Source organism: Carassius gibelio, chromosome A21 (genome assembly GCF_023724105.1).
Source record: "Carassius gibelio isolate Cgi1373 ecotype wild population from Czech Republic chromosome A21, carGib1.2-hapl.c, whole genome shotgun sequence".
Classification (NCBI taxonomy): Eukaryota; Metazoa; Chordata; class Actinopteri; order Cypriniformes; family Cyprinidae; genus Carassius; species Carassius gibelio.
In genome coordinates, this window is record NC_068391.1 from 7,705,530 (window position 1) to 7,720,137 (window position 14,608).

Genomic DNA, 14,608 nt, shown 5'->3' on the forward strand with positions numbered 1-14,608 from the left:
ACAATTAGGGTTGGGCACGATCTACAAATTTGGCAATGGACACGGTCTACAATGTAGCATCACAATGGACAATGAGATCGGCAGGGGTGGGGGGTGGGGGGGGTTGATATTAACATGCGGTCTACACTGAAATCCCCCGAAATGTAAACTGCTGTCAAATTCTATTTATGACATGCTGACACAAAGTTTGATTGATTTACAATGGTCGTTTTGTCGCATCCAGTGTAGACAGTCTTTAGCTGATGCTGCGCCAAACAAAAACTGTCGCGTCTGGTGTAGATACGGTGTGTAGCGGATCTCATCCAGTCCTCACGCCACCCTACTCTGTACATTTTGTATGTTACTCTTACTGCTTCAGACAATGGTCTATCCGAACAGAAGTCCAATGCGAAGTTGACATCACAGGATATTTCGCCATGATTCCAGTTCGAAGCAAAGTATATGTTCTATTCAAAGATCATTCGAAGTGTGCGAGACATGAATTTAATTTGTATTTATTTACAGAGGTATATGATGTCACACTTGTCCTTGTTTAGACATAGCGCAGCACAAAACCATGAATGAATGTTCAGTAGTGAATAGGGCTGGGACAACGCATCGAGGTCATCGATTACGTCGACGCAAAAAATACATAGACGCAAAATATGCGCATCGATTCGTCGACCTGTTTTTATTTCTCTAAAAAACGTTTGTAAAACGTTTACCTTATGTGCGCTGAATATACGCGATGGCCGGATCAACATTCTGTCCAACGTTATATAACTAATCCAGGGGTTTTTCTGCATTGATTTTTTTTTTTTTGGTGGCTGTCAAAGCCTTATTTGATCGGTGAGTGATGTAGAATAGAATGACTGCTGTGCCTGACAGGGAGAGAGAGAGAGAGCCCCGGCTGCGCGCGCACACCCACAGTCTTCAAACAACACGAGCGCTTCTTGCTCGCTCTCTCCCTTGTGCATATTCAAAATCATTAAACATGATATAAAAAGGGCGAAACACCAAAGTTTCACGCGCGATCGCACACAGTCTTCAAACTACACTAGCGCCATCTTGCTCTCTCTCTCTCCCTCGTTCATATTAACCAAAATCATTAGAAACGATAGAAAAAGGGCGGAACGCCAAAGTTTCAAGTGGAGCATTCGGAGATTTTTTATTTTTTTTGCTGGCTCCCACTGTTAATTTTTATTTATTTATTTTTTTGGAAAAGCACTCTCTGTATTAGCTTAAAGCCCTCAAGTTTACAGTGGTTACTGTATTCTTTCAATTGCTCTAAACAAGTATTTTGGAAGACCTTTTTATTGAATGCTAGACATCAAGTTGTTGTTATTTTCATCTGAAAGAAGAACTTTTTTTCAGTAAGCTAGGCCCTATGTGTTCAGTAAGCTATGTGTTTTCAAGGCTTCAAGGTTTTATTGAATGCTATCTCTATACAAGTGCAAAGTAATGCATTATTAGTCAGTCTTTTATGTTGTAATTTTAAGAGCAATAAACATATATTGTAATGTTAAGGAATTCATGTTTTTTTTTCATTCCGATATTTAAATCAACATGTATAAATTGTTAGTAGTCAATTAATGGGGAGATAATCGAAATCGAATCGGTCTGGAAAAAAATAATCGTTAGATTAATCGATGCATCAAAAAAATAATCGCTAGATTAATCGTTTAAAAAATAATCGTTTATCCCAGCCCTAGTAGTGAAGTAACGTAAACTTAAACCAATTTCCCCTGCTCAGGGAGTAGGGAGCAATGAACACTGGGTAGAGGCCATGTCAATCCGACCGCAGCTCATGCACGGAGCTCACTTCTAAAGGTTGATTATCTGCAGAGGTGTAAAAAGTACTAAATTAGACTAACAAGTTTCTGTTCAAAAACATACTTGAGTAAAAGTAAAAAATTTACAACTTTAAATTGTACTCAAGTATTAAAAAAGTAGAACTACTTTTTTCTGACAGACATACAGAAGAATGGTTAAAAGGAGAGAACGAAAAAATGCAATGGCACAGGTCAAACATGTATATTAAGTTCAACAACAACAACAATTAAAATGAAACATTGTCTATTCAACGTCACTGTCTAAAAGGACAATTAATGTTTAATGTTTTGGGGCAATAAGAGTTTTTTTCTTAGCAAATATTGATAAATAATTATTTGTGACTAATTACATTAATAAGAAAATAATGCAATTATTAAGATTAAACTTTGCTACCTCAGTATGCTTCCTCAGATTTGATGGTGAACTTTCGAAGCCAGACATTTACCCGATGAAAGTCATGACTTAAGTAGAAATGTGTGTGTTTGATGCATGAAAACCATGATCATTAGTTCTGACATCAGGCACACACGTTTGAACTTCTGTTTACCATATTTAATGGGCATAAGATAAAATAAAAATATTATGTACTTTTCAAGATGACATAAAATTAAGGAGTAAGTAGTACTGTTTTTTTCTTCAGAGATGTAATCAAGTAAAAGTACAAGTAGACAGTTTAAATAATTACATAGGCCTAATTTATTAATTCATCAAACCAGACTTCAATTCTAACAAAAGAAAAATAAAACTAAAATAATTTAAGTGGAAATCAGAGGGCATGATAATGACTTACATTTTTTAAACATGTAAATTTTTAAATAATTAAATCACACTAAATTAACATGTTCACTGATATCCCTATCTAGCACGAACATTAAAAGAAAGACCTCGATCAATGAGTGAACTGGCCAAACCAGAAGCTTTACCCTAAAAAAACACATTGAGGCATCAAACAGACAGAGTTTGCAGGGATGACTATGCCATGGCAACTGGAAAAAGAACTGATTTCATCTACGCTCCCAAAGACTCTGCTTAGCCCTGGATGAAAGCAGTGCAGCACACACAAAACCACACATTTCTGACCTAAATACACACCGACAGAGACACACAGCCAAAGCTCGCAGCCGGCGGTCTCATTAAGGAAAGGAGGATCTTCAGTCGAACTGTTAATAATAATCACAGACTGTGGAAGAAACAGCAGCTACAGACTCCGTTCAATGTGTATAAACTTGTCTGATACCAAATCTTACAATACCATCATAAAATCTCATAAACCTACGCAAATTAAATTTCACACTTTGATTGGCTGCTTGTTGTTACTTTCTACCCAACAAGAGGAGTTTAAGTCGGCCATTCTATACAAAATTAATGGGAGTACGTCTTCATTTCCATGGATCCGCTTTTATTCAATTTTATTATGTTATGCTTCATCTAGCGGTTTCTGAACATGTAACCTCATTATGTATGTACGCCCATTAAATTCAAGGTATAGTGAATATTAATTTGGTCATGCTGAAGTTGCCTAGCAACCTTCCATGGGTGTCCAGTCAAGTAACCTAATAAATATTCATGAAAGACACCTTTACTATAATATGATTTTTTAATTCACCAGCTAATTAACACATTTAATGTCTTCATATCACTGTTAAAGTCTTAAAAAAAAATTATGTGCTCTTTACATTTATGCATTTGGCAGACAATTATCTAAAGCACCTTGTATTGCATTCAAGTTCAGATTTTTATAAAAAATATTTTAATTTGTGTTTCGAAGATGAACAAAGGTCTTACTGGTTTTTAATGACGTGAGGGCAATTAATTAATGACAATTTTCATTTTTGGGTGAACTATCAATATAAATGAAGCCACATTATTAATTTTCATTAACTGAAAACAGTCTGATTATTTCAACTGCGAATTTAAGATCACTTTAACGTTAAACTACACACACGCAATATCAATTTAAAGCTTAGATGGGTCCATTAGCATAAGATTTATTTAATGGAGATCACAGGTCAACGCTCATCTAAAGCATGCATGCATTCGACCAAACAGATAAAAAAAATGAGGAATCCCGCCTTATTTCTACCATAAACATTATCTATCATATGCTTACAAAATTTGTATTCACCTCCAGCATGCGTGGGAGAAATACAGCAAGGCAGCTCTGAGCACTTACAGGCAGATGTATTCATAAAAACCCTCTTATTTCTCATTCAATTCACTGGAACGCTCCTTATATTCAATAACGCACAGCTGCACAGTTAAGTCGATCTTGCCTCTCAATCCATTAAGGATGACCAGTGAGTTAATAAGCAATAATGACAGGCAAAACAAATAGCATAATGGATTTACAGCATCACACACACCATTAGAGAGAGAATACACATGACAACAAATAAAGTTAAAAAGAAAAAGAAAATACGACCCCCCCCACCAAAAAAAAGGAATTAATAGCCATAATTATTCTTTTCCTTCTTGACATCTTTTTAAGCCACCATGACTAATTGACTGGTAAATATATCAAGATGTCATTTTCTAGCAGTCAGCGGTCAAGATTGGCGTCATTTGCGGTTTACAGTCTGAAACCGGTCACTAATAAACTTGGATTAGCCTGAATACACACAGCGATGTTAAAGCTGAAGTGTGCAAATGGCTTTACCGAATGGACTTCCAAAAATGATTTGGTAAATAATTTTCCATTAAGCATCAAACAAATAGTCCTGCCGTAAACACAAACCTTTGGCGGAGTGTATAATTTAGATGGTTGCACATGGAACAGGCTAATTCAAATGTGAAATAATTATGAGGAAAATACTACTAAATTCTTTAACATTTTTAAATTCCAGCAAAAAAATTACAACTACTGTAATAATAATCAACAACTAATCACCATTATGAAAAAATCCCATCAAATTTAACAGGTACAGGGATAGGAGAGATGCTTACACACTTAAGCTTTAAAGATTAATCAATGATTAATTCAATGTTAATTTAACTGATTAACCTCATCAAGAATAGAGAAATATTTTATAAACAAGCTCAATTTAATATTAATTTGATTTCAATTAATTAAGATCAGAATAAACAAAAAAAAACAAAAAAGTCAACTATGAAAATTCTTCAAAATTCTGTCAAATTAAACTGATAAGCATCCAATATTATATCTGCTAAAAACAGCTTCCAAATCTCTCTATGGTGTTAAACTAGAGCAAGTATCATCATAAACTGCTTCTGACTGCATAATACCTCTACTGCTTACTAATTGCCCTTATATTACGCTCTTTACACTGTTCTGAATTGCCTTATTGAATTACCATTAAACTGAATGGCATTATTGTATTGTACTGCACTGTTTCTACATTACTAAAGAGGACCAAAAGGCACTACTATCTGCCTACTGCACTGACTTATTTGTCTACATTAAGCTGGGTTTTTTGGCTTTGCATCCATATTACAATTGTTTTATCCTACCAGTACACAAGAAACCATCATTCACAGAAGTTACCATCTTGAACGGTTGCTAAAACACTCCATTTCTCTCAAAATTCATAAACTGCATTTGGAATACAGATGATCCTGAACATTTTTACTGATGCAAGTCATGCAGCAATCTCGAATCAAGGCTCTCTCACTGAAAACGTGCGAAAGTTATGAACAGAAATATACGGGGGTGAATCAGTAATGCAGAATCTGAAGAACTGGCCTTGGAGAAGAGCCACCAAGTGTTAACAACCTTGAAAATTATGAAACCTGATTATTTAAGTTGATGAACATTAATTTCTCAAACAAAATGAGTAGTTAATGAGATTCTTAATATGCCATTGTTTTATCAGCATCTCATTAACATGCAAAACCATTTGTCAGTATCAAAAGACAATGTCTTATGCATACTCAGAAGCTGTTCACACAGGACAAGGCTGTTTCTGTAATAAATGTACTTTAAAAGAATAGTTTGCCTTAAAATGTAATTTAGCTGGCATTTGATCCTCAGGCCATCCAAACTGTAGATCTGTGTTTTCTTTATCTAAACAGATTCTTACTGACTGTTTGGGCTTATAAATTTGAACATAGTCCGTCTGTTACTATACACATAGTTTGTTTCTCAGATGCAGAGACAAAAAAGTGATATAGCCAAAACCACTGCATATAGTCGCTCTTTAGTGTATATGCATGTTGGTTTTATAATACGATGCCGCAATTATAAATCAGGATTTAAAAAGTACAGTGAGAGTGACTCCTGGTTAATGTAGTATCAATGGGTTGTGTTTAGTATTTACAAGTATTTATAATTGTTTTATGTATGTCCAAAGAAAATGGGTAAATTGGAACTGCTTTATTGGGCATTCAGTTGTTTTACAGTATGTGACAGTTCAGAGATTAGAACAGCTCTGAAGTTCCAAAACTTGTCTGAAGACAAACCCAATGCAATAATGTCATAAATACGCCATTTCGTGTGTGACGTCACACCTGTCGCTACAAGTCTTAAAAAAATCCTGTGGCAAACACTGTGGGGATCAAGTGATGTAATGCTACATTTCTCCAAATCTGTTCAGATAAAGAAACCAATACACCTTGGATTACCTGAACATTTCAGCTAAATTAATTTCTTTGGGTGAACTATTCCTTTAAGGGACCTCAGACAACAGCATCTGCTCAATGAATATACATAATTGTTATTAGTAATGAATTAAAAAAAAAAAAAAAAAAAAAAAAAAGTGTGCGAGAGGGGAAGAAAGGAGATAGTAAAAAGAAAGACAACAAAGCATGAAACTACCTCCTGCATGCTCAGGCCTTCTTTCTGCATGAAGTAGTGCTTTTTGAACTCGTAATAGGAGTTGTACTGGTGCCAGGACTGCAGGAAGTCAAACCTATAAGGTGCACACATACACACAGAGAGAGGATTATAGTTATTACATATTACAGTGATCTAAGAGGAGTGGTGAGAACTCCGTGTCTGAAGGGTGGCTGTAACGAGCCGAGGCCAAATTGCTTACCGCGGGTCATTCTTGGCACGCACACTGCTCTCGAATTTCACCCCATTTCTGGCCACATACTCGGCTAGTTTGTCAATAACAGGCTGGATGTCGGGAGGAGGAGGGATGATGGCTGCGACAGGGGCAGCAGCCGCTGGTACCGTCGGTGCAACGGTGGTTTGAGGAGGTCGAGAACTGATGGACGAAAAGAAAGAAAAATAAACCCAAATATAGGATATAAGTCCTGCAGAAAGCAAAGACAGTATACGTTGCACACCTGGAAGCTGGAGGGGCAGCAGGAGCGGAATGGGAGAGCGGAGCAGACGCAGGAGCGGACACTGTGACTGGACCTGCAGCAGGGGCTGATGGGACTGCAGCCGCAGGATCCAACAAAGGTGTAGTGCCAGGCGGAGGAGGAGGACCAGATGCAGGAGGAGCTGTCATCATGCCAGTGGGCAGCGAGGTGTAATAAGAGCTGGCATCAATCCCAGGAGGCGGCGGGGCAAGGCAGTATGTTCCGTCAGGCAGCATACAGTAGCCATAGTACATTGCTGCCACATTAGTTATATGAAATAAACAAACACACACACACACAAAAACACACACAGTTACTAAATCAAACGCACATTCAATGCAGGTACTTGAAACTGCATAATTTTTTTTCCATTAAGTTTTTTAAAAATGTCACCATCTTTGTTGCCAAGAAAATAAATAAAAATATTGTGTGAAATACTGCAAAAAATTACCTGATTTCTATTTCAATATATTTTAAAATGTACAGCTTAAAGTGTCACATGATTCTTCAGAAATCACTAAAAAAATAAAAAAAATAAAAATAAAACCCATTTGAAAAAAGTTGTGCTGCTTAATTTTTGTGGAAAACATAAAATATTTTTTTTCTCTGGGTTTGAAACTGAAATATTTTGTAACATTATACATCTTTACTGTCACTTTTGATCAGTTTAATTTATATTTATGTTATAAAAGTATAGATCCCTCCCCCAATATTTATATTTTTGGTGACATCTGTTGAGTTCTGCATTAAACATCATCAATAGCATTTCTGCTTTGGTTACACAGCTGGGAAAACACACTGAATAACTGTTGACGCAAATTAAGAAGTGAAATAATCTACATTTGGATCACTGTCTGCATAATTAAATTTCCTTTTCAAGTAGAAGATAAAAAGCCAGCGGAAGAGAAAAATCGCATCCGTTTGTTCTGCTCCACCACAAATAATTAGGATCAAACTGTCCTCATGTTGAGATGGCAAGCATGTAAAGACATACAGTTCTTGAAAAACACTTAATAAAGCCTAATTACAGTCAAGCGCTGCTCCTTCCCTTCAGTCAGCTTTTACAATAGCTAAAAGAAGCATAAAACAAAGCAGCTTACTAGGAAACCAAAGCAAACAGAGCTGGGAGTTCAAGCTCGGTTCTATTAGGCAAATACAGACAATATCAGTTACATGCATTTTTTTTTTTTTATGTTTAGTTCACTCAAGAAAAATAAGAATTCTCACCCTCACACAGGTTTACAACTACATAAGAGTGAGTAAATGACAAAATGCAAATTTTTAGGTCAACTATTCCTTTAAGTGAGCACAGAGGTGTTCAGACTTCATAGAAGGTAAAGAGATGAACTTGCAGCACTCTGACAATGATGGAACACTACAAAAGAAACAAAGAAATTTAAAAGCTAGAGGAATTAATGCAATGCCATCTCCTGGGTACTCCTGAAAATAGAGCTGTTCAGGACCTAGAAGAGACCAATAGTCCTTCTCGTTTAGGCAAGTTTAGTATTCCGTCTGACTGCAGCCACACATCAGAGAGAGCTGAAAGAGGAAAGGAACGGAGGGGATCTGGACACATTAACTTCACGACGGACTGGCATGTGTGAATCCACATGTGAGTGTTTGGAGAAAAAGAATGAGGAACTGAGTGCAAGAGGGCGAGATCCAAAAAGAAATGAGAAAAAAGGAAAGAACAAAAAAGAGATTCTGGGAGAAAAGGAATAGAAAGAAGGAGAGAATGAAAGATGTGTGTGGCATATGCATCTCCACATTTTATGAGAGATGTGGCAGAACTAGGACTGTGACTCACATTTATGAAATTTTGAATAAAACTACATAAAGATCAATACTATGCAGCAATATTTCATCTCGATTGATTTATTTATATGGCAGCCTGTAATACGTGGGATGATGCACACCCACTCATTCCTGCTAAATAAACACCCCGAGCACAAAATAAACATTCATTTAAACAAAAGGAACATAAAAAAAATTATATAAAGTTTCATGTTATGCGTTCATAACCAATTGAACAACTCCAATTAAACAAAGAATATGATGAGGTCATTTAAATTTATTTTCAGTTATTTATGCATGTATGCATATGGTGTTAATTTTATATCTATTTTATTGGTGACACTTAACAAAAAAATAAAACAAAATTAACAACTAACAATAAAAACTACATTTGTTATAGTATTACTCCGTTAATCTTTTTTAATGTTCAAGTTTGGAAGTGGAAGTTACAGTTTCATCAAATACCAGCAATTAGTTCTAATAATGATGAACGGATGATAATGAAATCATTTTGACAGGCCTGTTAACATCAGAGCACATCAAAACCATATAACGGAATGACATCCCTGCTCAATAAAACCCCCAGCAGAATTCATATAGCTCATAAAAAAAATGGGTCCTACTCCTTACTCCACCTCCAGCTTAGCAGGCTTCATTTTCAATAATGGGATCTAATCGTTTATGAGGTCTCCCTGTGGAGATGAAGAGGCAGAGAGCTGTGGAAGAAGCTATGGAAGTCGAGCATGTACTGCTGGATTTGACTCGAGCGCGATTTAAGAAAGATTAGCCTGACGAATCAACAGACAGTCCTCAATTCCTCAGAGAACACATCTCAAACATAAACAAATGTATGCTCAATCACGCAAATAAGTCTGTGAGTGTCTTCTCTTCAAGGAATTACATTACGAAACGCTCAACACACCTCACACCTCATAATACTGAGACTAGAACTAAGCATGGCATATCATAGAGAGGTTAATGGAGCTGATGGCATGCAAGTCATAAGAAATTAACCAGTTTTAGTTCTAGAACAAATGTAAAAAAAAAATCAGCAAGCATGCATTAAATTGATCAAAGGTGACAGTCAATAAATAAATTAAAATCTCAATCTCAAATGCATTGTTCTAATGAACTTCTATTCAAGAATCCTGAAAAAAGTATAAGTTTCCACAAAAATATTAAGCAGCACCACTGTTAAACACGGATAACATTCATTTATGAGCATCAAATCAGCATATAACAATGATACTGAAGGATCACATGACACTGAAGACTGGAATAATAGCTGCTGAAATTAACAAGAATAAATTACATTTGAAATAAATTCAGATAAGAAACTGTTCATCTTAATTGTACTGTTATTATTTCTCAAACATTACGGTTTCTACTATTTTTGACCAAATAAAAAAAGGCACTTCTACCGACTCCAAATGTTTTAAAGTAGAAATACTGTATATAAACAGTATGGAAATGATTTACTTCTTTCAAGACCCATTTCAGCTGATTCAATTAGAGAGTAATCCGTTTTGGACCAGTGAGTTTATCTTTGATATTTGCATTTAAAAGATCTGGCTCAGAAGAGTCATTTAACTGTAAGATCTATTACAGTTCTATAAGATCTATCCAGCCAAAACTATTTCTGCCGCTGTACAGTAAACACTAATAATACATTAACTCAAATATGCAGATCCTACAGACACTGTTCTAACCACCATCATGACTCATCACATAAAAACAGACAACTCATTCTACTGGGATTGCAGTTTTGGCAGCAGCTAAGTCCAGTAACCGAGCAGCTCAAGGGTCACACCTCCCCACTGTCAACATATTAAATAAACTGCATTAATCATGTGTGCGGAACGGATGCGGATCACCGAGGTCTACTGAACCCTGATGAAATGAGATCGCAAGTGTTCTAGCGATGAGAAACGGACAGAACGCACTGCTCTTTTCCGCAGAAGAGCAATGTTTTACTGGAGTAATGGGGAGGGAGAGGTTGGCATGGCATGTGGTGAGGTACCCAGGGTGACTCAAGGCAATGAGCAGAGCATTCTGGGATGAATGAGCAGAACAGCGCGAGTGACGCAATAAATCTAGAGTGTGCTTAAGCTATGGCTGTAAATGAGGAGATGCAAAAAGGCATGAGGTCAGCCAGCCGTGTGTCTCTCTCAAGCCCAATGAGCGTACACTTATATGAGCCCCATGACATCCTGCTGCCAGTTAACCAAAGAAAACTGCTTTCATAAAGAATTATTGTGCTTCCGATGTACTGCATGGTTGGATCTCAGGCTGGGGTTGATCGTAACCAGTTTAAATTTTTCAATAAGGAGACTTAATTCAAACTTGACTTGGGCAGAGAGGGAACAATGTTTAACCATACTTCAAATTTAGTGCCAAGCGTCCCTCGAAGACAAATACACAGCAAACCTCAGATACAGACCAATGCCTTGGAAAAATAACCCTCACATTTGGACAGAGATTATAGGATGACTGTGGTTAAGCCTACAGAACCTCTTTGTCATGCTGTTAATCCTAGAAAATACACATTCGCAATCAAAGTAGCTTTTCTTTTGTGAAACTGGCCCACTGAAGCTCCTTCGGGCATTGTAATCATGTGGCACTTCCCTCAAGAAACCAGTAGAGTTCCTTCAGTGATGCTAATTGAGACAAATCAGCAGTCCCAGCTTGAGTGTTTCACCAGCTGAGTGCCAAATTCTTCATTTCACCAGAACACTTGTGGTTCACCACTGAATTCAAGCATACATCGAACATGTCTGTGATTGGCTATGGTGTTTAACAAGCTGCAAAAATCAGTGAGAATCAGTTCAAGTGGTGAAAGAAAAATTGGCTTTAATATTGTAAAGATGTTGAATTAGAACAGACTAAAGATAAGGAGGGCACGATGAGCAGTCTGCCCACTTTAGTACTTAATTAAATGAACTTTGCTCGCATTGAATGGTCAGCTTCATTGCCATGTCACCTCAAGGATGCCCTGAAAAATCAATCATCCTAAAAATAATTCAAGATGTTGATGATTTGCCACAGTCTTTAAAGAGCTGGCATTGTAGTCCTCCCCCTCTTCCATTAAAAGGCTCTTCTCAAGAAGACATATGTCTTCGTTCATCAGCATGAGACACGCCAAAAACGACTGACCTCATCCAAAAAAGACAAACAGAACTCTTCAGACTTCAGTTTCAGATGGTGTCAAGCTTTCTGGTGCATTTGAAGTCTCAGCACACTGCAAATGTCAAGCCCGTTTATGTTCACCATGTGTTAAAACACAATTCTGTTCTTTCAGCAGAGCAGCCAAAAATGATTAACAGTGCACAGCGCAGGTGAATTATTTTAAAGCACGTCATAAAAATGCATACAGAAATTCCCATGAATAATTAAACGAAGTAAAATGAAAACAAAAAACAAATTACTATTTCAGAAACAAGTCATGTTAATTATTAATTATTATTGTTATAATGCACAGGGCTGCACAATATGCATGGTTTGGAATTTTTAACTGCTTTATTATTGTGATTATTATTATTAATGAATAGCATAATATTAATAATAATAATGTGCAAAGATCTGTAATTAAAATAAATACAATCAATATCATGATATGCATACTATTTGAATTATTAAACTGCATTATTATAATTATTAGTATTACTATCATCATTATTGTTTTATTAATAAATAAAAACAAACAAACAATTTAATCATCATAATCATTTTATATTTGAACAATTTTGCAGATTTGAGCCCTTCTAACTTCTATAATGTTGCTCCAGAACCTTCTTTTAAACCATATAGATCACATGTTGATTTGCAGTTATACTCACGGTCAGATGAATATTCTGTCTTCGTGGCTACTGCCGGCAACTGCTGCTCTTCCTCTGCTTTGGTCGCCATTGCTGCAGCACCGTTATTCTCTTGTTGGACTTTTCGAACGAGCGCAGCCAACGGGTGATCTGGATCAATGACCTGCAGAGGCTATAACACATGAAAACAGAAGATCAATGGGCTGTGCAATAAGTGTGTGTATAAATATTATATATATTTATAATATATGTACACACACAAACCCCCCACAAAATGTGGTTAAAAAACACAGAAAAGATTAATGTGCTTGTAAAAACACCACATGAAAGAAATAAGTCAATTAATCAGGTTTTAAATCTAGACAGAGCTTCGAGTGAGCCCCTTGGAAGCAATTCATTGCAGCACATGGTTTTGTAGTTTTTTTCCAAATGGCTCTGTGGCAGATCCTTCCAAGCTTCACTCAGAGTGTTTGGCTGTGTTTAGGTCTTTCCCTTGTCCATGTGATTGGACAGAGCTCCAATTGTGTGTGAGGTGGCCAGTATAACACTGGAAGAATCTGATGTCTGACATATTGCGACGTCAATATGAACCAAAGATTACAAGTTTGCACTCATCTCTCCTCAGTACTTCCTGCCACTGGATGTCACTCCATGCTTTATAGACTTTTGCATGCCATCATTGCTTCTGCTTTTTGCCGTCCTGCATGAACGGTTTCTTTCCCTCCCTGTGAGACCAGTTAGTTTTCGATGGCGTTCTAAACATGCACTTAACTGGATTCCCTTCTGTCCCCTAAGGAGGTGACCTTTAATGTACCGTTCACCAGACACAGTTTTTCAGTCTTCCGGTGCATTTTCTGTCTAGTCTCTACAAATGTCTACATGGTATTATGACACAATGCCTTTAATATCCCATTTGCTGGCCTGTTGCTAACTAAATAAACTTTTATTTTAGGATACAACATAAGAGTGAGGAAATTATGAGGGAGTTTTCATTTATGCGTGACAAGCTTTTGCAGCTGAAGCTGAAGTACTGCTTTTCACCATCATAGGAGCAATATTTCAAGAGTTCTTCATCACATCAGCAGAAATCATTCATCAAGGGCTCATATTTCAATCTTATAAATGAATGAACTCTTTGGGCAAAAAGGTCTACCTTATGGGTAAGAATCTGGTTTCATTCCTTACATTTCCATTCATAGAGACTAAAGTAAATGTATGAAAAAGGATAAAAGTATTCATATGAAAATGTGTATAGGACCAAGCTCTAAATCACTAAAAGGAATAGAGCAAAAGTGTGTTGATCTTGTGTTTTTATGTATGCCTTACAAACCTAAACCTCTGCTTTTCTTTGACATACTGAACATTCATTGCAATCCCTGATTATTTAAATATGTCTAGGAAGTCATTTAGCTGGCTAATATAAGTGAAGTCTTGTGGAAACTGCGAAAATGATTTGTGATAGTCTTCAATAGTCTTCGAATTTTAAATGGGTTGAAAATGATAAACAAATGACCATATGCCATAATAATTATGTATAAAATATAATTATATCAATATATATTTATATCAAACATATATGTTTTTCTTTTTGTTTACACATTGGCTCAGATTACTTGAGATCGATAGATATATATATAAAAAAAAAAAAACTTAAAATCATATCTTTTTTGTTTACACATTGGTTCAGATTACTTTTACATGCCCTGCAAACTTGATAAAGCTGATTGTGTCATTAAGAACACATGACTGGTTATTTGAGCTGCTATAAAGTTATCAATCCGCCATAACATGCGGGTGGCATAAATCCTGTTTTCTGGAATAACCAGAACACACAGGTTGACTAAGCCACAGAAAAACATGACACGCAGACGGATCTCAAGCGTAAGACCTGAGACGAATGTTAAACAGTAACTCTTTCTTCA

General features: G+C 36.4%; 1 protein-coding gene across 1 annotated transcript in view; it reads right to left on the reverse strand.

Annotated features, from left to right (window-relative positions):
* Window positions 1-14,608, reverse strand: part of LOC127941564 (splicing factor, suppressor of white-apricot homolog) — an 82,197-nt gene that overhangs the window by 51,149 nt on the left and 16,440 nt on the right. Inside the window, exons 7-10 of the mRNA XM_052536750.1 lie at window positions 12,708-12,858; window positions 7,060-7,333; window positions 6,804-6,977; window positions 6,584-6,677 (exon numbers count right to left, since the gene is read on the reverse strand). Coding sequence (XP_052392710.1) covers window positions 6,584-6,677; window positions 6,804-6,977; window positions 7,060-7,333; window positions 12,708-12,858 — 693 coding nt within the window. The remainder of the gene's footprint in view (window positions 1-6,583; window positions 6,678-6,803; window positions 6,978-7,059; window positions 7,334-12,707; window positions 12,859-14,608) is intronic.